The 19,196-nt window shown below is 48.2% G+C and overlaps 1 protein-coding gene and 8 non-coding genes across 9 annotated transcripts; 1 reads left to right on the plus strand and 8 right to left on the minus strand.

Annotated features, from left to right (window-relative positions):
- Positions 1-2,994: 2,994 nt before the first annotated feature.
- Positions 2,995-4,359, minus strand: LOC144167083 (uncharacterized). The gene has a single exon (XM_077696473.1). It carries the CDS (start codon positions 4,329-4,331, stop codon positions 3,123-3,125), a length of 1,209 nt encoding a protein of 402 aa, XP_077552599.1. The 5' UTR covers positions 4,332-4,359; the 3' UTR covers positions 2,995-3,122.
- A 64-nt stretch (positions 4,360-4,423) lies between these two features.
- Positions 4,424-4,495, plus strand: Trnap-cgg (transfer RNA proline (anticodon CGG)). The gene has a single exon. It is a non-coding gene; the product is annotated as a tRNA-Pro (tRNA).
- A 167-nt stretch (positions 4,496-4,662) lies between these two features.
- Trnap-cgg (transfer RNA proline (anticodon CGG)) lies at positions 4,663-4,734 on the minus strand. Its single transcript has one exon. It is a non-coding gene; the product is annotated as a tRNA-Pro (tRNA).
- A 77-nt stretch (positions 4,735-4,811) lies between these two features.
- Trnap-agg (transfer RNA proline (anticodon AGG)) lies at positions 4,812-4,883 on the minus strand. The gene has a single exon. It is a non-coding gene; the product is annotated as a tRNA-Pro (tRNA).
- Positions 4,884-4,959: 76 nt separating this feature from the next.
- Trnap-cgg (transfer RNA proline (anticodon CGG)) lies at positions 4,960-5,031 on the minus strand. Its single transcript has one exon. It is a non-coding gene; the product is annotated as a tRNA-Pro (tRNA).
- Positions 5,032-5,108: 77 nt separating this feature from the next.
- Trnap-agg (transfer RNA proline (anticodon AGG)) lies at positions 5,109-5,180 on the minus strand. The gene has a single exon. It is a non-coding gene; the product is annotated as a tRNA-Pro (tRNA).
- Positions 5,181-5,256: 76 nt separating this feature from the next.
- Positions 5,257-5,328, minus strand: Trnap-cgg (transfer RNA proline (anticodon CGG)). Its single transcript has one exon. It is a non-coding gene; the product is annotated as a tRNA-Pro (tRNA).
- Positions 5,329-5,405: 77 nt separating this feature from the next.
- Positions 5,406-5,477, minus strand: Trnap-cgg (transfer RNA proline (anticodon CGG)). The gene has a single exon. It is a non-coding gene; the product is annotated as a tRNA-Pro (tRNA).
- A 4,620-nt stretch (positions 5,478-10,097) lies between these two features.
- Trnap-cgg (transfer RNA proline (anticodon CGG)) lies at positions 10,098-10,169 on the minus strand. The gene has a single exon. It is a non-coding gene; the product is annotated as a tRNA-Pro (tRNA).
- Positions 10,170-19,196: the final 9,027 nt, after the last annotated feature.

The following is a 19,196-nucleotide window of genomic DNA, read 5'->3' on the forward strand; positions in this document are numbered from 1 at the left end:
ACTTTATAAGCGACCCCAAACCATCCACCGCCGGCGGCGGCGTTGGCGTCCGCAGTGCTCCTCTATATTTGAAAAAGAAACAGCATCCGGCGCCAGGTTTCGATCCGAGGACTTTGCGGCCGCAGCGCGACGCTCTACCGACCAAGCTACGGACGCGACGGTGATATCAGTGTTAGACGCGCCTTATATCTTTAACGCATTCAAACTACGTCGTCAGCGGCGTGCGTTGGCGACTCAGCGGCGTTATAGCGGCTTGATAACTGCGTGGTGTACACGTGATACTACAAACCCGATGGAAGAGATGGAAGAGAAGGCGGCGAGGCGGTGGGCTGCGGGGGCCGAGCGCAAGCGCCGCAAGCGGGCCGACAACCGTGCATTCGCACTTTCACATTCTCCCCCTCGGGGAAATGCGGGGTAATTTTTTTTGTACTCTTACACGCGACATACATGAGGCCTGCAGGACGTACCAGATCTTTGCCACAAGAAATAAATTACAAACGGTAGCTCGCGAAAATATCGACAGGTCGTGCCCGCCCCACTTGGACGTTTTGTCTTTGACACATTGAATTTCTTCCGCCCAGTATTGTGACGTGTCTTGGTAGTGCTCGAGTGGTACGTCTAGGTATTTCACTGGCGTATCGGTCCACTGAATGTTTCCAAATAAATTCGGCTTAGAACCCCACTTTCCATGCCAAAACCCGATACATTTGTTCCAGTTTATCCCACTGCCAGTCGTTTTGCAGAACGTTGTTGCGTCCTTAACAGCCGCGTTTATACTTTCTCTGTCAGCACAGATAAGCGCTATGTCATCCGCATACGTGAGGATTTTTACTTCACTTTCGTGCAGCTTAAAACCGTGAATTGCATTATTGTGGATGATTTTTAAACAGAAGGGTTCGAGGTAGATTGCGAAAAGCAGGGGCGCCAGGGGACAGCCTTGCTTGACGGAGCATCGTATCGGAAAACTGGCAGTTACATTCTTGTTTACAATTAAACTGGCCTCACACATTGAGTAGCTCATTTTCACCCCTTCTAAGAGGACAGATCCTACATTGACATGCCCCAAAATATCGAAGAGTATCTCATGGGATACCCGGTCGAATGCCTTTTCTAAATCCAATTGCAAAATAGCGGCCTTCCCCCCTAATACGTCTACACATTCTAAAATGCTTCTTAAGACATGGATGTTGGTCGTAATTGATCTCCCCTTAATCCCACACGTTTGATGTGAACCTACAATGTATTTTATAACGCTCTGTAATCTCTTTCCTAAAACTTTCATTAAAATTTTGTAGTCCACGTTTGTGAGACTAATGGGGCGGTAAGCCGTGACTGATAATAGTGCAGTGGTCTCTTCTGATTTGGGAATCAAGACAACGTGAGATTTCTTGAAAGACGTGGGCAGCTGTTTTATTTCGTATGCTTTCTTAACTACTCCATATAGGGCCATTGCTACTTCGCATTTGAAAGCTTTACAAAAACAAGCTCCTAAACCGTCGGGTCCGGGCGATTTCCCCTGGGTCAACTCATCAATAGCACATTCAATTTCCGAAAGGCTGATGGGGGCTTCCAGGTTTGCTTTGATTTCCGCGTCTAACTTTGGCATCAGCGGAAGAAAGTTAGTTGCAAAACCCTCTTCGGTACTGTGCGCCTGTCCCAGAAAATCCCGATAGTGTTCATAAAAGGCTTGTTCTATCTTCTCACCTTCATGTACTATCTCGCCACGGTAGCTTATCGCTGTTATTTCGTTGCGCTTGGCGTATCTTTTTTCCTCTCCCAACGAGCGTTTCGTGGGCCTTTCGCCAAGCCATAATCGTTCAGTGCGTGCTCGTATTATGGCCCCTCTGTATCTTTGTGCGTCCAGAAGTTCTAGTTCCCTTTTAACTTCCCGTATGCCGTCTTTACACTTGCCCAGGTTCTGCGCTTCCATGCTTACAAGAAACTGGAGTTGGCCTTGCAACTGTTTTTCTTTTTCCTTTTCCTTCTGATGCAATATACTAGCCCTTTCCATCGCGTTAATTTTGACCTCTTGCTTGAAGTTTTCCCAGAGAAGAAAGGCGTCATGCGGATCTCCGTCAAGCAGTTTTCCTAACATGTCTTTTATCCCGTTTACGAATAAATCATCCTGCAGTAACTTCGCATTTAATTTCCATAGCTCCCATTTAAATGAACTATGTCTTTTCTTTCGTCCTATGCACAAAGTGACAAGACTGTGGTCGGTGAAACTAACGGGCTTAACGTCATAGGTATCGCAGGCGGGTACCAGTTCGGCGGAGATGTATATTCGGTCTAATCTGGCGTGACTGACGCCTTGAAAATGTGTATACTGCGTCGTAGTTGCTCCCGCAAATATACACCCTGCATCTTCCAAATTTCTTTCTTGCATCATCGTAGTTAGCAACAATGAACTCGCGTCTCGAACCCGCGCCTTTGACGCTCTGTCCTCCGCTCTACAAACACAGTTAAAATCGCCCAATAACACTAGCATTCTTGGGCAGTCCAAGTAACATTCTAAGCCTTGAAAAAATTGCTTCCGTTCGTATTCCGCATTTGGAGCATACACACATATAACCCTCCATTTTGTTTCAGATATGGTGAAATCACACACTATCGTGCGGCCCAAGGCACATGATATTACATTTTCAACTTCAATGCCGATGGAATTTTTGAGAAGTAAGGCACAGCCACCTGATGTGCCTACGGCGTGGGAAACACAAACATGGTAGCACGCTTTGAAGGGTAACACCATGCGATCCGTCTGCTCCTGGCTTTCAATTTTGGTTTCTTGGACGGCGACAACATCCAAGCTATGTTCCGTACATAGGCGGCTCACCTGGTACTGCCGTTTTTTCGCTGCCAGCCCTCTCACATTTATCGTGGCTACGCGTAGAGCCGTCCCTAACTTGAATGCCATGATCTAACTGCTTGCAGACGGACACACAGCGTTAACTTTCGCTTTTACGGCAAACGTAAACACATTGCCCTTTACGTGCCCACGCTCCCATAATCCCATCGCATACACTTTCACAGTCTATTGTTCGTGCCTCACTTACAAAAGGGAAGTGTTCCATCGCTGTGATGTTCGAGTACGACCAGTCCGACTGCCACACACCCGAGAAGACCTAAGGAGTCTGCGATGCCCACGGCGTCGCCGCTGGCCTCCGGTCGGGCGGGATGTTTGGTTTGGGTCTCAGCGTCGCTCGTCGCCCCGTTGACGCTTTCGCTGGTGGCTCATCCAAGGCTGCGTTGTCGTTGTTCTGAGACGCTCCGTCTGCGATATCTCGTTGGCGCTTGCTGACGACGCCGCTAGCTGCTGCGTCTGAAACCTCCATTGCATCGGACTTCTCGGCAGATGAAGTAGCCGCCGCCGCACTGCCCTCGTTCTTGACTGCATCAGCATTTTCGGTACCTTCTGGGGTAACTGGAGGGAGGCTCTTCTCCGCCGTCTTTCCTGCTGCATTGTCGTCGTCAATTCCTGGGTGCTGGGGTGTTGTTGACGTAGACAAGGTCACGTCACCTGCTCCGCCCGCAGCTTCCTCGGCGTCAGCCTCGTCCATTAGATGCTCGGACTTGTCCTCGCTTCCTGCTGGTCCCGTCACTCTGGCGTATGTAGGAACGCAGTCAGCTTCGACATGGCCGAAACGACGACAAAGTGAACACCGTGGAACACGGCACTCACGTCGAACGTGTCCATGCCGGTGGCACCGCAGGCAGAGTGGTGGTCTTCCGGGAACAACGACGAGGGCGTTATCCTTGGCAATACGCAGCTGGTGAGGCAGGTCGTCCGGTGTGACCCCTGGCTTGAGCTTCAGGGTGACGAGGCGCGTCGTTGACCCTTTGTTGACACATCCGGACACTCGCCACTGTTCTCGCGAAACGTCGGTTACATTGCCGTACGGAGCAAAAGATGCCCGCACCTCCCCGTCCGGAACACCGTGAAGGACCCAGTGCACTTTGAGACGCAATTCCTGGTTGCTTGGGTCGACGACCAGGCACCGACGCGCTTTCACTTTGATGTCACCAGCAGCCAGTATTTTCTTCACTCCTTCCGCACTGCTGAAGGTAACAGCCCACACGTGATTCATTTGGTACGCCCCCAAGGCGATAACCTCGGGGAGCAGTGCCAAATGCGCGAGGGTGTCCCGAAAATCTTCTACGCGATAAGGCCTCGCTCTCATATCGCCGTGCAGAAAAACAGTGTTTGAAACGTACTGACCGGTTGGCAGCTGAGGCAAAAGTACTTGGTAATCCTGCATGTTTTCTTCGTCCGAAACCCTGTTACCGCGGCCCGTCTGGGTCGCAAATACCGCCCCTTTATCGGAGCTCGACATTCACCATCCGCACGCTACGGCGACCGGAAGTTGAATCCTAGACCAACGAGCCAGGAGAAGAAGCTTGGGCCCCCACCCAAGCTTCTTCTCCTGGCTCGTTGGTCTAGGGGTATGATTCTCGCTTCGGGTGCGAGAGGTCCCGGGTTCAAATCCCGGACGAGCCCATTCCTTTTCTTTTTTTGTAGTCTTCTCGTTTATTTCGCCGAAGATAAATGAGGGCCGCCACCCAAGCTTCGTCTCCTGACCAACGAGCCAGGAGACGAAGCTTGGGTGGCGGCCCTCATTTATCTTCTGCGAAATAAACGAGAAGACAACAAAAAAGAAAAGGAATGGGCTCGTCCGGGATTTGAACCCGGGACCTCTCGCACCCGAAGCGAGAATCATACCCCTAGACCAACGAGCCAGGAAAAGAAGCTTGGGTGGGGGCCCTCATTTATCTTCTGCGAAATAAACGAGAAGACAACAAAAAAGAAAACGAATGGGCTCGTCCGGGATTTGAACCCGGGACCTCTCGCACCCTAAGCGAGAATCATACCCCTAGACCAACGAGCCACGAGACGAAGCAGGTGTGGCGGCCCTCATTTATCTTCTGCGAAATAAACGCGAAGACAACAAAAAGTAAAGGAACGGGCTCGTCCGGGATTTGAACCCGGGACCTCTCGCACCCGAAGCGAGAATCATACCCCTAGACCAACGAGCCAGGAGACGAAGCTTGGGTGGCGGCCCTCATTTATCTACTGCGAAATAAACGAGAAGACAACAAAAAAGAAAAGGAATGGGCTCGTCCGGGATTTGAACCCGGGACTTCTCGCACCCTAAGCGAGAATCATACCCCTAGACCAACGAGCCACGAGACGAAGCAGGTGTGGCGGCCCTCATTTATCTTCAGCGAAATAAACGAGAAGACAACAAAAAGAGAAGGAACGGGCTCGTCCGGGATTTGAACCCGGGACCTCTCGCACCCGAAGCGAGAATCATACCCCTAGACCAACGAACCAGGAGACGAAGCTTGGGTGGCGGCCCTCATTTATCTTCTGCGAAATAAACGAGAAGACAACAAAAAAGAAAAGGAATGGGCTCGTCCGGGATTTGAACCCGGGACCTCTCGCACCCGAAGCGAGAATCGTACCCCTAGACCAACGAGCCAGGAGACGAAGCTCGGGTGGCGGCCCTCATTTATCTTCTGCGAAATAAACGAGAAGACAACAAAAAAGAAAAGGAATGGGCTCGTCCGGGACTCCATTATCGTTTTGCACTGCCAGAAACCGTACGCCATAAGGGCTCAACGGAAACTCCTTTTTAATGTTCGCTGAAGAACGTCCCACAAAAACACCCCATCCCAACAATCCAAAAAAACATGTTCCACCGTCTCGGGCTTTTTACACAAAGAACAGTCGACACCCCATGGCACAAACAGACCCTTTTCCAACATCCATGTTTTAACTGGTAACACTCCACAGTGCAGTTTAAAGAAAAATGTTTTAACACCCGGGGGAATGGCTATAGCTTTTACACGTTTCAAAACGTTCTGCTCGGGGCCCACCGGAAACATGGATCGGTATAAAGAAACAGGAAAACAGATTTCAGCAAGGTCTTTATACAACTTTTTCTTCGACACGGCACTCAAGTACTCCATAGAGAACCGTACACAAAGAAATTGTGTCGCTTGAACAACTTGTTTTAAATACCCGTGTACTGCCCCATTGCAGCTTTGACAAGACGTAAAAATGAATTGGGGCAATAGTCTGCCTAACCTGACTTGAATAACAGTGCGCAGGAAGGGGTCCTTTACCTCACGCAAGAAATAAAAACGATTCACAACTTGTATCACAAAAAGATGCGAGAGCGATAAACCGCCTTCGCGAACTCTTCGAAAAAGATTCGTCCTACTCGTCCTTTCCCAGGACGAGCCCCAAACAAAAACAGCACAAACGCGATGCAGCCGCTGAACATTGGCGCGAGAACAGTGAATCACTTGCAAAACGTACCAAAGTTTCGCGAACAAAAATGTGTTGCACACCGTTGCGCGCGCAAACATCGACAGCGAACGCCCCTTCCCTTCCCACTTTTCCGCTTTATCACGCAACGCACTCGTCTGGCTTCGCCAGTACGGGTCGCTATCTCTGTAGTTTTCAAGTGGAACGCCTAAGTACTTGACCGGCACAACCTGCCAGTTCATACCTTCAAAGACACTAGGGGTTACGTCCCAATTGCCGTGCCAGAATCCCATGCACTTGCTCCCAGTATACTCACAAAATGTCTTAAGCAACGCAACTGCATTGCTAATGCTTTTTCTGTCACGACAAAATAAAGCGATATCGTCAGCGTATGCCAATACATGTACCTCGCATGCCTGCAACTGGAAACCATGGATATTATTGCTGTTTATTATGCTCGCACAAAACGACTCGATGTACAAACAAAAGAGCAAAGGGGACAGCGGACATCCTTGCCGCACTGAAGGCGTGACAGTTATTTGACGGCTCACTGACTTATTTATTACCAGCCTTGTTGAACACTCCTTATACGCCATTCTTCACAACACTCGAGAATGCTCCGTGCTATGTGTATATTACTAGTTGTAGACCTTCCTTTTATTCCACATGTTTGGTGTTCGCCTACCATGTCCATTATCACACTCTGTAACCTCCTTGCTAAGACTTTCATTAATATTTTATAATCTACATTCGTTAAAGATATCGCCCTATACGCAGGAACTTTTCTGAGCTCTTCTTTTACATCTGTTTTGGGTATGAGAACAGTGTGCGATTGTAAGAAGGAGGGTGGAAGTTTTCCTAGTGTGTACGCTTCTGTGTACAGCTCACATAACACTGGACTTAGGTGGTTGCGGAAAGCTTTGTAGAACGCAGTGCACAACCCGTCAGGGCCTGGGGACTTTCCCGGACTTAATTCGTCGATAGCCCTCCTAACTTCTTCTACTGTAATAGGGAATTTTAAATTTTCTTTTACCTATTCATCTATCGGCGACAAGAAATAAAAAAAATGTCCTAAAATCGTTCTCAGTCTACAGGTTGACACAAAAACAAACCATCATAAAACTCACAAAAAGCATTGCTAATTGCTTTTTGTTCATCGAGAACTTGCCCTTTATGCTGTATGTCCGCGATAGAGTTGCGGGTAGCGTATCTCTTTTCATAGCTAAGTGATCTCTTTGCAGGGGCTTCCCCTAACATGAAATTTTCCGCACGAGCTCGCACTATCGCGCCATGATATTTTTCTTGTTCTATAGCCTCTATCTGATGCTTCAAAGTTTTAATGTCGTCCTTGAACAGTCCAGGTGACTTGCACTCCAGTGCAGAAAGCGTCTCCAAGTTTGCTCTAAGCAGGGCTTCCTTTTTTCTTTTCTCATATTTTAAGGCAGTTGACCTTTCCAATGCTAACATCTTAATTTCTGCTTTGAAGGTCTCCCACTTAGAGGCACAGTCACATGTATCCTGTTCAAGGTTCCTAATATTTTTCGTCACTTCTTTTACAAATTCTTCATCCTTCAACAATAAGCTGTTCATTTTCCACAAGTCCCAGTTGAACGAATTTTTATCTTTGCGCTTTCCAATCAAGAACGACACTAGGCAATGGTCGCTGAACGACACGGGTGTAGCACTATACTCCGAACAGTCCGGTAGAAGTTCTAACGAAATATATGCTCGGTCTAATCTTGCGTGGCTCGTGCCTTGAAAGTGGGTGAATTGGATCTGCGTCTTACATTCCAACGCATCCCCCACGTCTTCCAAACCAAACTCTGCCGCGATACCATTCAATGGAATCGTGCTTCCGTCGCGATAAGGAGTACAAGTAGAATTATCGCGAGCCGAGCACACACAATTAAAATCTCCCATTAACACGACAACCCGTTCTGTGCCAAGCCACGCCCGTAATTCTTCGAAAAACACTTTCCTTTCATCGGCTTTTGTCGGTGCGTACACACAAAAAATCCGCCATTCTTTTGACGCTAAAATAAAATCACAAATAACAAAGCGCCCAGATAAACTGGACGTCACGTTTTGCAATACTGCGCCGCTGCTCCGAAGTATTAAAATCAGACAACCAGCTGATAATCCCACCGTATGGCTGACACAGACTTCATAACTAGAACTAAACACTCCCACCATCCTCTCCGTGTTTTGCTCGGTCTCTACCTTCGTCTCCTGGAGGGCTACGACATCTAACTCCCTCTCCTTGATGATTCTGTACAATTGACTCTGACGTTTACGCTCGGAAAGGCCGCGTACATTAAGTGTGGCACAACGCAGATGAGGAAATGAACACCGCACGAATGGGAGATGAAGGCAAGTAACACACTCTTACACACACGTTTCAGGAACACTAGCCCCGCCCCCTTTTCTACCCCTCAAAAAAAAAGGAAAAAGTGTAGTCCGTGCCGTAACGCTCATTCAAAGACCTCCCCTCGAAAAACAGGCAAACGTTTCGCTTACGGAGGCTTCCCCGCCGCAGGTCCTCTGTCATAAGGCGTGGTGTTGGGCTTTGGCTTGAAGCTTGGACGCCTCAGCATAACCCCGCCCACACTTGCCTTGACGTTGCCGGAGTCACCAGAGTCTCCACGCTTGTCGTCCTCCTTACGCGGCCGCTTGACGGTGGCTTCCGGGTCGTCTCCGTCGCCGGCGTCACGCACTTCACGAGTTAAGGTGTTGTTCGTCGAACCCGCCCCAACACACTCCTCACTTTCCGCGTCCAGCACAGGTGCCACCGGCGCTGGGTCGTTCTGGTAGGTCGTTTGCTGCTCCGCCGGCGCAGCATTTACGTCCTCCACGCCTGGTTCCGCCAAAGGGTCCCCGGTTGCGGACGCACCACCTCCACCGGCCGCGGCCGCCTCCGCCTCTTCCTCGTTCATACTGTTTTCGGCCGTGTCCGCGTCTCCGACAGGTCTGGTGACATGTGCATACGTCCGCACGCACTGTGTCGCTTTGTGACCGAAGCGACGGCAGACGGCCAGGCACCTTGCAGTCGCGCCTCATATGGCCCGTCCCCGAGCAGCGGAGGGACTGCGGGGCCCTGCCTAGCACGACCACGAGCGCCTGGCCGCCCGCAACCAGGAGCTCGTGCGGCAGGTCGTCAATCCTCACACTGGCGTTCAGCCTGAGGGTCACCCACCGCATCGTCGAACCTTTCTCGTTCATGCCCTTGGCACGCCACTTCTCGCGTCCGATGTCGACGACACGCCCGTACGGAATCAGCGCCGCTCGAACCTCCTCGTCCGGAACGTTGTAAAGAATCCAGTGCAGTTTCAGCCGCACATCTTGGTTCGCCGGATCGATGACGAGGCACCGGCGCTCCTTCACCTTCACGTCGGTGGCCGCGAGCATGCGCTTTACGCCGCCTTCGTCCCTGAATGTCAGGGTCCATAAGTGGTTCATTTGATACGCCCCCAACGCAAGCACCTCGGGGAGCAGTTCCAAACGGGCCAAAGTGTCCCTGAAATCTTCGACCTGATAAGGCCTCGCACGAACGTCCGCATGTAGAAAAATGGTGTTTAAAACACACCGACCTGTTGGCAGCATTGGCAAACTCACGGGGTAATCTTCCGATTCCTGTCCAAAAAACCTATTTCCGCGGCCAGACATGGCCGAATTCACCGCTCCTGAGGAGCCAATCGTCCCGCGTCCGCACACTAGCGCGACCGGAAGCAGAATCCCATAGACCAACGAGCCAGGAGGCGAAGGAGGTGTGGCGGCCCGCATATATCTTTCGCGAAATAAACGAGAACGAAATAAAAAAAGAAAAAGGAACGGGCTCGTCCGGGATTTGAACCCGGGACCTCTCGCACCCGAAGCGAGAATCATACCCCTAGACCAACGAGCCATGTCTTTTATTGCCTGCTTAGACATTTTTACAGAACAGAAACAGATATGCATAATGTTAAAACCTGTCAGCCAGCCTTGGCTCACAGAGAGGTTTTAAAACTTCCTAAGGCACACTAGATCATCCAGGACAGGCAACCACTCTGGCGGTTCATCCTCTACACGGAGCACCTCCCTTATGTACTGAACACTTTCAATAAAGTTTTCCCTGACAGGCCGGGTGTTGATGTCCGCATTTCGCACGGCCATTCTCGTCCTCCATTTGCTGTGCAGGCTGTTCACCATGATTAAGTCATACGGTACACCACCCTCACTTTACAGGGGCAGGAACCGAATACCGTGTGGGGTTATGGGTAGCTCCTTATTCAACGTGCGCTGAAGGATGTCCCAGTGGAACACCGGGTCCCAGCATTCAATAAAAACATGATTGACCGTTTCCGGCTTTTTACACAGACTACAGTTTGTTGTCCATGGGACGAAGAAACCTCTCTCTGCTAACCATACATTTACAGATAGCGTCTAGCTGTGCAGTTTAAAGAAAAAAGATTTCATACTTGGTTTTACGGGCATTCTTTTAACCCTCCTGAGAACATCAGATCCGGTGCCCTTTCCGTATAACGACCTATACAGAGGTACTGGCAAACAAACATCGACAAGGTCCTAGTACAGGCACTTTCTTGAAATGCAAGACAGGTACTCAAGTGAGAACCGCACTTCCAGAAAATCAAACGACAGGGCTACTTCTCGTAGGTATCCCCTTACCCCATTACCAAAATGACTGATAGAGGATACAACAAACGCAGGTAGGACATTTTTCAACTGGACTTGAATAACCGTGCGCAAGAATAAATCTTTTTGGTCTCGCAAAAAACAAAAACTTGCGACAACTTGTCGTAAAAATAAATGGCAGAGACCAAGTCCTCCTTTCCTTACTGATGTGAAAAGATTAGTACGACTCATTCTTTCCCAACTGGAAGACCAGATAAAAACAGCAAAAACCCTGTGGATTTTTTGAACATTTACACGAGTCATGCATAACACTTGTAGCATGTACCACAGTTTGGTTAACAAAAAAAGGTTGCTGATCGTGGCACGGGCAAACATCGAAAAGTTGCGCTCTTGCCAGTTTCTTGTTTTTTCCCTCAGCTTTTCTGTCTCGTCACTCCAGTACTGGCCAGTATCACAGTAATGTTCCAGCGGCACACCGAGATACTTTGCCGGCAAAGCTGCCCATTGTATGTTCTCGAAAAGAGGAGGTGTTGAGTTCCAGATACCGTGCCAAAATCCCGAACATATATCCCAATTTACTACCGCTCCTGATTTTTTGCAAAAGGACTTCACCACCTTGTCTATTTTATTTACGCTCTCATGATCCCGACAAAAAACAGCACTATCATCTGCGTAAGTGAGCAGTTTTACTTCCGCTAGACCAACGAGCCAGGAGACGGAGGTAGTGCGGCGGCCCGCATATATCTTTTGCGAAATAAACGAGAACAAAACAGAAAAAGAAAAAGGAACGGGCTCCTCCGGGATTTGAACCCGGGACCTCTGGCTTTTTTCTTTATTGCCTTCTTTGAGAGGATGACAAAACAAAGACACACGTAACTGATAATCTGTACACTCAATACTCAATACAAACACTAGAACTGCAGCCCTTCTTGGGCAAGCGGGGTGATTTTAATATTCTTTCATTACCAACAATGCTTCAATTGTGGGTAGCCACTCGGGTTTAGAGGGCTGAAGTTTCAGTATCTGCACAAAAGAACCTATTGAATCTTTGAAGTAGTGTCTGATGAGCCTGGCATCTGGGTCGGAGTAGCGTACCGCCATCCTGTTTCTCCAGATGCTATGTAGTCCATACAGCATAATTGTGTCAAGCGGCACACCATCTTCATTTTCAACGTTCAAAAACCTAATACCGTAAGCATCGACAGGCAAATCTTTTTTGAGTGTTCGCTGTAGGATGTCCCAAAAGAACACCGCTCCCCAACAGTCCAAGAACACGTGCTCAATTGTTTCTGGCTTTCGACACAGAAAACAGTGCACACCCCATGGCACAAACCATCCCTTTTCCTCCATCCAGGTCTTTACTTCCAGTGTTCCAGTATGGAGTTTAAAAAAGAAAGATTTCACTCCACCTGGGACCGTCATTCTTTTCACTCGCTTAAGTACATCTCTCTCAGGCCTTAGATTACACTTGCTGCGGTATATTGGCACTGGCAATACACTCTCGACGATATCTTTGTACAGTTTCTTCCGACTCACCCCGCTTAAGTACTCAGAAAAACGCACAGAAAGAAAACGGTATGACCACACCAACTCCTTAAAAAATCCGCGTACAGTTCCCCTGGACCTCTCGCGCCCGAAGCGAGAATCATACCCCTAGACCAACGAGCAAGGAGACGAAGCTGGTGTGGCGGCCCGCATTTATCTTCTGCGAAATAAACGACAAGAAAACAAAATAATTATAACATCTTCCCGTGGGGAACCCTGATGAGGATGCGAAGCATCGTGGCGGTTCCGTGTGGTTCCATTGTGTTGCCGTTATGTTGAGTGATCTTGTTTTTTCTAGCGCCAGAGGGAATTCCGCGTCCGGGTCCACACCGGTGGAAAAGGCACGCAAGTGGTGTTGTGTTAGGGTGAGTAGGCGGTGGTTCTCGAGGCGCCGAAACTCGTCCATCATGTTCTTATCGATGTTGTCTCTGTGGTAGAATCGGTAGTCTCCGTCACCTTTGGTGAGGTAATAGTTGTTGACATTGGTGCACCGGCTGAGAGCAATGCACACGCCCTCCTCTTCGCAGCTTTGTTGTTGTTGTGTGTGGCCTATCCGTAACCTTGCTAGGGTCACTTCGGTGTGTCTGTTCACACCGAAACATATCGCAACAGTCCAGCACACTGCGCGCAACATGAGCATTTGTTACTATACTCCTCCCCGTTATGCCACAGGTCTGATGCGGCTCTACTACACTTGTTATAACCCGCCGCGGTCGCTCAGTGGCTAAGACGTTGCGCTGCTGAGCACGAGGTTGCGGGTTGGATTCCCGGCCGCGGCAGCCGCTTTTCTGATGGAGGCGAAAAGCAAAAACGCCCGTGTTTACGAGATTTCGGCGCACGTTAAAGATCGCCAGGTGGTCAAAATTTATCCGGAGCCCTCCCCTACGTCGCGCCTCATCGCCTGCGCTGCGTCGGCGCGTTAAACTGTACAATCAATCAATCAATCAATCAATCAATCAATCAATCAATCAATCAATCAATCAATCAATCAATCAATCAATCAATCAATCAATCAATCAATCAATCAATCAATCAATCAATCAATCAATCAATCAATCAATCAATCACTTGTTATAACACTCTGCAATCGTTGCGCTAAGATCTTCATGAGAATTCTATAATCTACATTGGCCAATGGAATTGGCCGGTACCCAGAAACCTACTGAAGTTTAACACGGTGTTCCGATTTGGGTATGAGGATGGTGTGTGTGCGACCAAACGACCGCGGAAATACAGAGGCTCGTAGGACTCCCGAAAGACCATAAATAAAAACGGACTTGCTGTGTCTGAGAACCTTTTATAAAAATATCCGCACCAAGCCCGTCAGGTGCCGGCGCCTTCCCTACTTTTAACTCCGATATTGCCGTCTTTATTTCGCCAAGCGATATCGGTCTCTCTAACTCCTCCCTCACATCATATCCCAACCTTGGCATGGCTGGAAGAAAGTCTCGCTTGAACTCATTAGTTTTTGAAACTGTGAGGCTGAACAAATCTGTGTAATGTTCTTGAAACGCAGTTTTTATGTTCTCTTTGTCACTGGTAAGCGCGCCTCGCCAATATATTTCCTCGATACCATTGAGTCTCGCGTACAGTGCTTCGTCTTTTATCGCTCGCTTTGTTGAAGCTTCGCCGGCCAAAAACACTTTGGCCCTCGCCCTCACGGTCGCTCCCCGATATCTTCCTATATCGATGGATTCCATCTTATTTTTAATGGTTCTAATGTCTTCTTTGTATGCCCCAGGCATTTCGCTTTCGAGTTTTAACATGTGTTGCAGTTTATTTCTGAGTTGGTTTTCCACTTCTCTCTCTTGCCGTTTAAGCACTCTTCCCCTCTCCATTGCTAACATTTTGCATTCCTGTTTGAATACCTCCAACCTTTCCAGCCAGCTGCTCATTTCATCGTTTGCTTGTTTGGCTGCAATTTTTCTGGACTATATCCGTGAATACGGTGTCTTGCAATAATTTTACATTAAATTTCCAACGTTCCCAGATGAACTTCTTACAATCCTTCCTCCTTTCCCCCAACAAAATGAAACCAGGCAGTGGTCACTAAAAGAGACACCATCGACCACGTTGTTCTTGCACGCCGCAGCGAGCTCGAAAGATACGTATGCACGATCCAGCCGCGCATGGCTCGTCCCCTGAAAGCACTTCTGTTAACCACACAGTGTGCTACATCGGCTAGTTCGCAGTCTTCAAGAACTTCTGTCAGGACCCTTGCACTGTGATCATTTGTTCGCGGTGACACATTTCTGTCTCTTCGTTCACACACACAATCGAAGTTGCCCAATAAAATTACTCTTTCTTGCTGCTTTAAATAATCAGACAACCCTTCAAAAAAAAAACATCCTATCCCGTGTAACATTTGATGCATAGATACACACGCACGAAAATCTACTCCACAGTAGTTGAAATCACAACACACAAGCCTGCCAGTTTCGCGCGAAATAACTGTTCGTACACGAATACCAACTGAATTTCTAACCAAAATACAACACCCCCTAGAAGCTCCCACAGAATGACTCACGCCAACGCTGTAACGACCACTAAAGGGCCTTATCATGCTCTCGGTGCTGCCTTCGCTTTCGATTTTTGTTTCTTGAATGGCCATTGTATCTATTTTTTGTCGTCCATAAACCTTCGCAGCTGATACTGCTTGCGCCTAGCCCCAAACTATCTTATGTTTAACGTAGAAATGCGAAGCGGCCTATTTAAAGTAGCCATTTTATCGAATTAAGGAACGCCAAGAGCAAAATACAAAGACCAGCTCAACGAACCCTAGGCTCCAGTGTAGCGACGGCGGATATTCCATCTGTATTGCCGTGCCCCTTGTCCGTAGTAGCTGCTCGACACTCCCCAGAGACGGCTGTTCGTTGCGCTGCACTGCACGGAGAACATCAAGGGGCATTGTTCACCTTGCAGGGACGAAAAATGGGCTTCACGTTAAGTGTCCGGTGGCTTCCTGGGCCGCTCCGCGTTGATGTTGGGTTGATGTCTCATTCATGTCTCATTTTCAACATTCAAAAACCTAATACCGTAAGCATCCACCCGCAAATCGTTTTTGAGTGTTCGCTGGAGGATGTCCCAAAAGAAGACCGCTCCCTAACAGTCCAAGAACACGTGCTCAATTGTTTCTGGCTTTCGACACAGAAAACAGTGCACACCCCGTGGCACAAACCATCCCTTTTCCTTTAGCCAGGTCTTTACTTCAAGTGTTCCACTATGGAGTTTAAAAAAGAAAGATTTCACTGCACCTGGGACCGGCATTCTTTTAACTCGCCTAAGTACATCTCTCTCAGGTACTGGCAATACACTCTCGACGATATCTTTGTACAGTTTCTTCCGACTCACCCCGCTTAAGTACTCTAAAGAAAACCGACTGAAAGAAAGTGGTATGACCACACCACCTCCTTAAATAATCCACGTACAGTTCCCCTCATGTACTCAGAGCTCACAACAAATTAAGGCAAAAGACTTCCAAGTCGCAGCTGACAAACCATCCTCAAAAACGCGTCTTCAACTTCACGAAGAAACAGAAATCTATTCACCACTTACTTAAAAATAAATGCGATAAACCAAGTCCGCCTTCACGCACTTTCTGGAAAAGGTTCGTTCGTTTCGTTCTTTCCCATGATGAAGTCCAGATAAACACGGCGAACACACGATGAAATTTCTAAATATGAGCCCTTGAACAATTCAAAACTTGCATTACATATCACAGCTTATAAAAAACAAATTGCAAACTGTGATCCTCGCAAACATTGATGAACCCCACCCTTTCTACTCCTCTGTGTTTTCTCGAAGTTCCTTGAGTTGCTTGGCCCAATAAGGGTCACTGTCTTGATAACTAACTAGTGGCACCCCCAGGCATACCTCGGCAAAGTTGGCGCGGCTCACTCAAACTCACACACAATTTTTTTTCGAATTACCACTCACTGAATCTCAGACTGAATGCTGAGCAGCACATCTGCGCTCTCTCAAACTCAAATTAAGAGCAAAACTCAGAACTCACTCGGACTGAAAACTCAAAATGTACTCAGAACTCAAAATGTTCTCAAACTCAAAATGTAATCAAAACTCAAAGTGTACTCAAACTCAAAATGGACTTAAAACTCAAAATGTACTCAAACTCAAAATGGACTCAAAACTCGAAATGTAATCAAAACTCAAAATGTTCTCAAACTCAAAGTGAACTCAAAACACAAAATTTACTCAAAACTCAAAATGTACTCAAACTCAAAATGTACTGAAAACTCAAAATGTACTCAGAACTCAAAATGTACTCAAAACTCAAAATGTACTCAAAACTCAAAATGGGCTGAGAACTCAAAATGAATTCAGAACTCAAATGGCCTCACAACTCTCTCATGCTAGGAATTTACTCGGGGTCAGATGGACTCTGATTTCATTGGCAGTCAGTGTTTTCAAATTCACGCGTGGTAATAATATTACGGGTGCAAATTCGTGGGCCCATACTCTTGCATTCGCCACGACATGACACCGTAGCTCCTGTGAGGTCGGAAACAATTTTCGTTGCAGATTTAATACAGCTATACCTGCTGCCCATGAAGAGTAGCGCTGGTTGGAAGCAATTGTACGACTATACGCCTCGAGATTCGCGATCGCTGCGCCGCCTGCCGCCGCTTCTCCGCGGAGTTTGCGGGATGAGCGCTGCGTGGCTGATAGGTGGTCATGCAGTGTTTTGGTTCTCTTTCGCTTCTCTTAGCCTTTCCGCGCACTTAACAACTTGTTATGGCGACGTCTGTAAGCTACCTGCACGTTTAGGGCACTTAAAAAAATAGCTGCGTCTTGGTAGAGCGCTCTAACGCCAACAAAAGCTACCCGGGGAGGCGGTTCTGCACGCTTCTTGGCCGCTCTTGCGGGCGTCGGCGACGGCAGCAGCATATCACCGCTGTCACCTTCGAACACGTCAGCACACGTGAATTCTACTTATTGTCGCCTCGTTTAGACCTGATATTGGCACTGTAAGAGGTTGGTTCGTTTCGCAGCGCAGACAACAAATACGGCTTTGCTTCGAATACGTACGTCGTAGAAAAATATGATTCGGGGATGTGATAACCCAATAGCTGGCAAAAACTTGTGCCTTTTATGGGAATATAAGACACGCGAAAATGTTAAGTACACTCAAAGGCTGTGCGTTGTCAGATATGTGCTCACTCATGCCTTATAGTAAGAACCAAGGTATATGTTAATGAAACCACGGGAAAATGAATGGTCTGCAAGTCAGGAAATAATAGAATAGTCGTACGGTAATGAAAGAAAAAATCGAGTGCAGCTTCTGAAATGTAAGACGTTTGTTTGAACAAGGTAGTATTCACCAGACCAACTAGATGCGAAATGCACTGATATTTCGCTAGACATGGGGGGGGGGGCGGTGAGGAGGAGGACGCTCAACTATCGTTGTTTACAAATGCGGAGCGAATCAACGAATGAACGTCTTAGTAATCACACACACAAGCTGCGTGTTCACTTTTCGTTTTTTTTTTCGCTTTCAACGAACGGCTGATCACTCGGCGGACGCATTTTTTTAAGAATACAGGGTAGGCAGCTCACAAGCGATACTAGGTGTCGTTGGAAGAGTTGATTGATTGACTGCAGGGTTTAACGCGCCGACGCAACGGAGACCATGAGGCACGCCGTAGTGGAGGGCTCCGAATTAATTTTGACCACCTGGAGATCCTTAACGCGCGCCGAAATCTCGTACACACGGGCTCGTTGGAAGAGTGTCGTATCTGATAAGGGCATCTGATTTCGGTTTATGCTAGATTCTGCAGTCTCCCTGTGTCATATATGATGTTTCGAACAAGAGTTTGGTCACGGACGCGGATTACTCTATAAGCCCATCTTCGCGCTTCTCGTGGAGGATAAATGTAACAGATGAATCTTTGCGAGCGCTCACCTCGGGACAAGACGACCCAGCATTGAATTTGTCGTCGTATGCTGACTCCCGAGTGTAATTTTGCATTATCCATCGTACTTCTTTGGTACCATGTTTGTGAAATTTATGCCGCATTGGCTTGTTCATGCTCCTGATCAATATCTGATATGTGATATTCGCAGGCGTAACTTGCGGGCTGTTAGGTATGAGTGCTCCTCTGGATTTTGTAAGTGCACAAAGTCGATTTACATCATAGTGTGTATGGCCGCAACATGACCATCGGAGGAAACACTGCTTACGGAGCACGGCCACTAAATTTCAGGGCAGCGGAATTGCAATCAGCTGCACGCAAATGCTGGCTTCGGGACGCCGGCCTGTGACACACGCCCGGCGCTCATATAGATCTCACTAAGATCGCGTCATAAACTTTTATACTCTCGTGAGCACACCAGGCTTGCAAACAGAGTACCTGCTCCACGTTATTCGGTATTTCGAACGAGGACAAACGGTAAATCGCTGTCTTGAACGAGCCCCAAAAGCAACGGTGACAGGGGGGAGCGGGCCGGGGACTCCCGCGCCTGCTTTCGAAACGGGCCGCTAGAGGGATTTCAGTGGCGCCCCTACAGGCCGCGCTCGAGGCGTATATTGGATACCAAACTCTTGATGTAGGCTCCGTGTTCGTGTTCATGACAGGGGCGGTCCAGGCTCGATTGTGTGCTGCGTCCCCAGGTCGAAACAAGCAAGATTGGGTGAGGGGACGTGCACTCACTGCTCCGTTCATTTATGTCGAAGCCATTTAGGGTTACGGTTCCGTGCATTCTTGCTCTGCATCCTGAAAAAACGCCTAATGTCAAA

The sequence above is a fragment of the Haemaphysalis longicornis genome, unplaced genomic scaffold (genome assembly GCF_048455015.1).
Source record: "Haemaphysalis longicornis isolate Haplotype H1 unplaced genomic scaffold, Haemaphysalis longicornis Haplotype H1 scaffold_2, whole genome shotgun sequence".
NCBI classification, from domain to species: Eukaryota; Metazoa; Arthropoda; class Arachnida; order Ixodida; family Ixodidae; genus Haemaphysalis; species Haemaphysalis longicornis.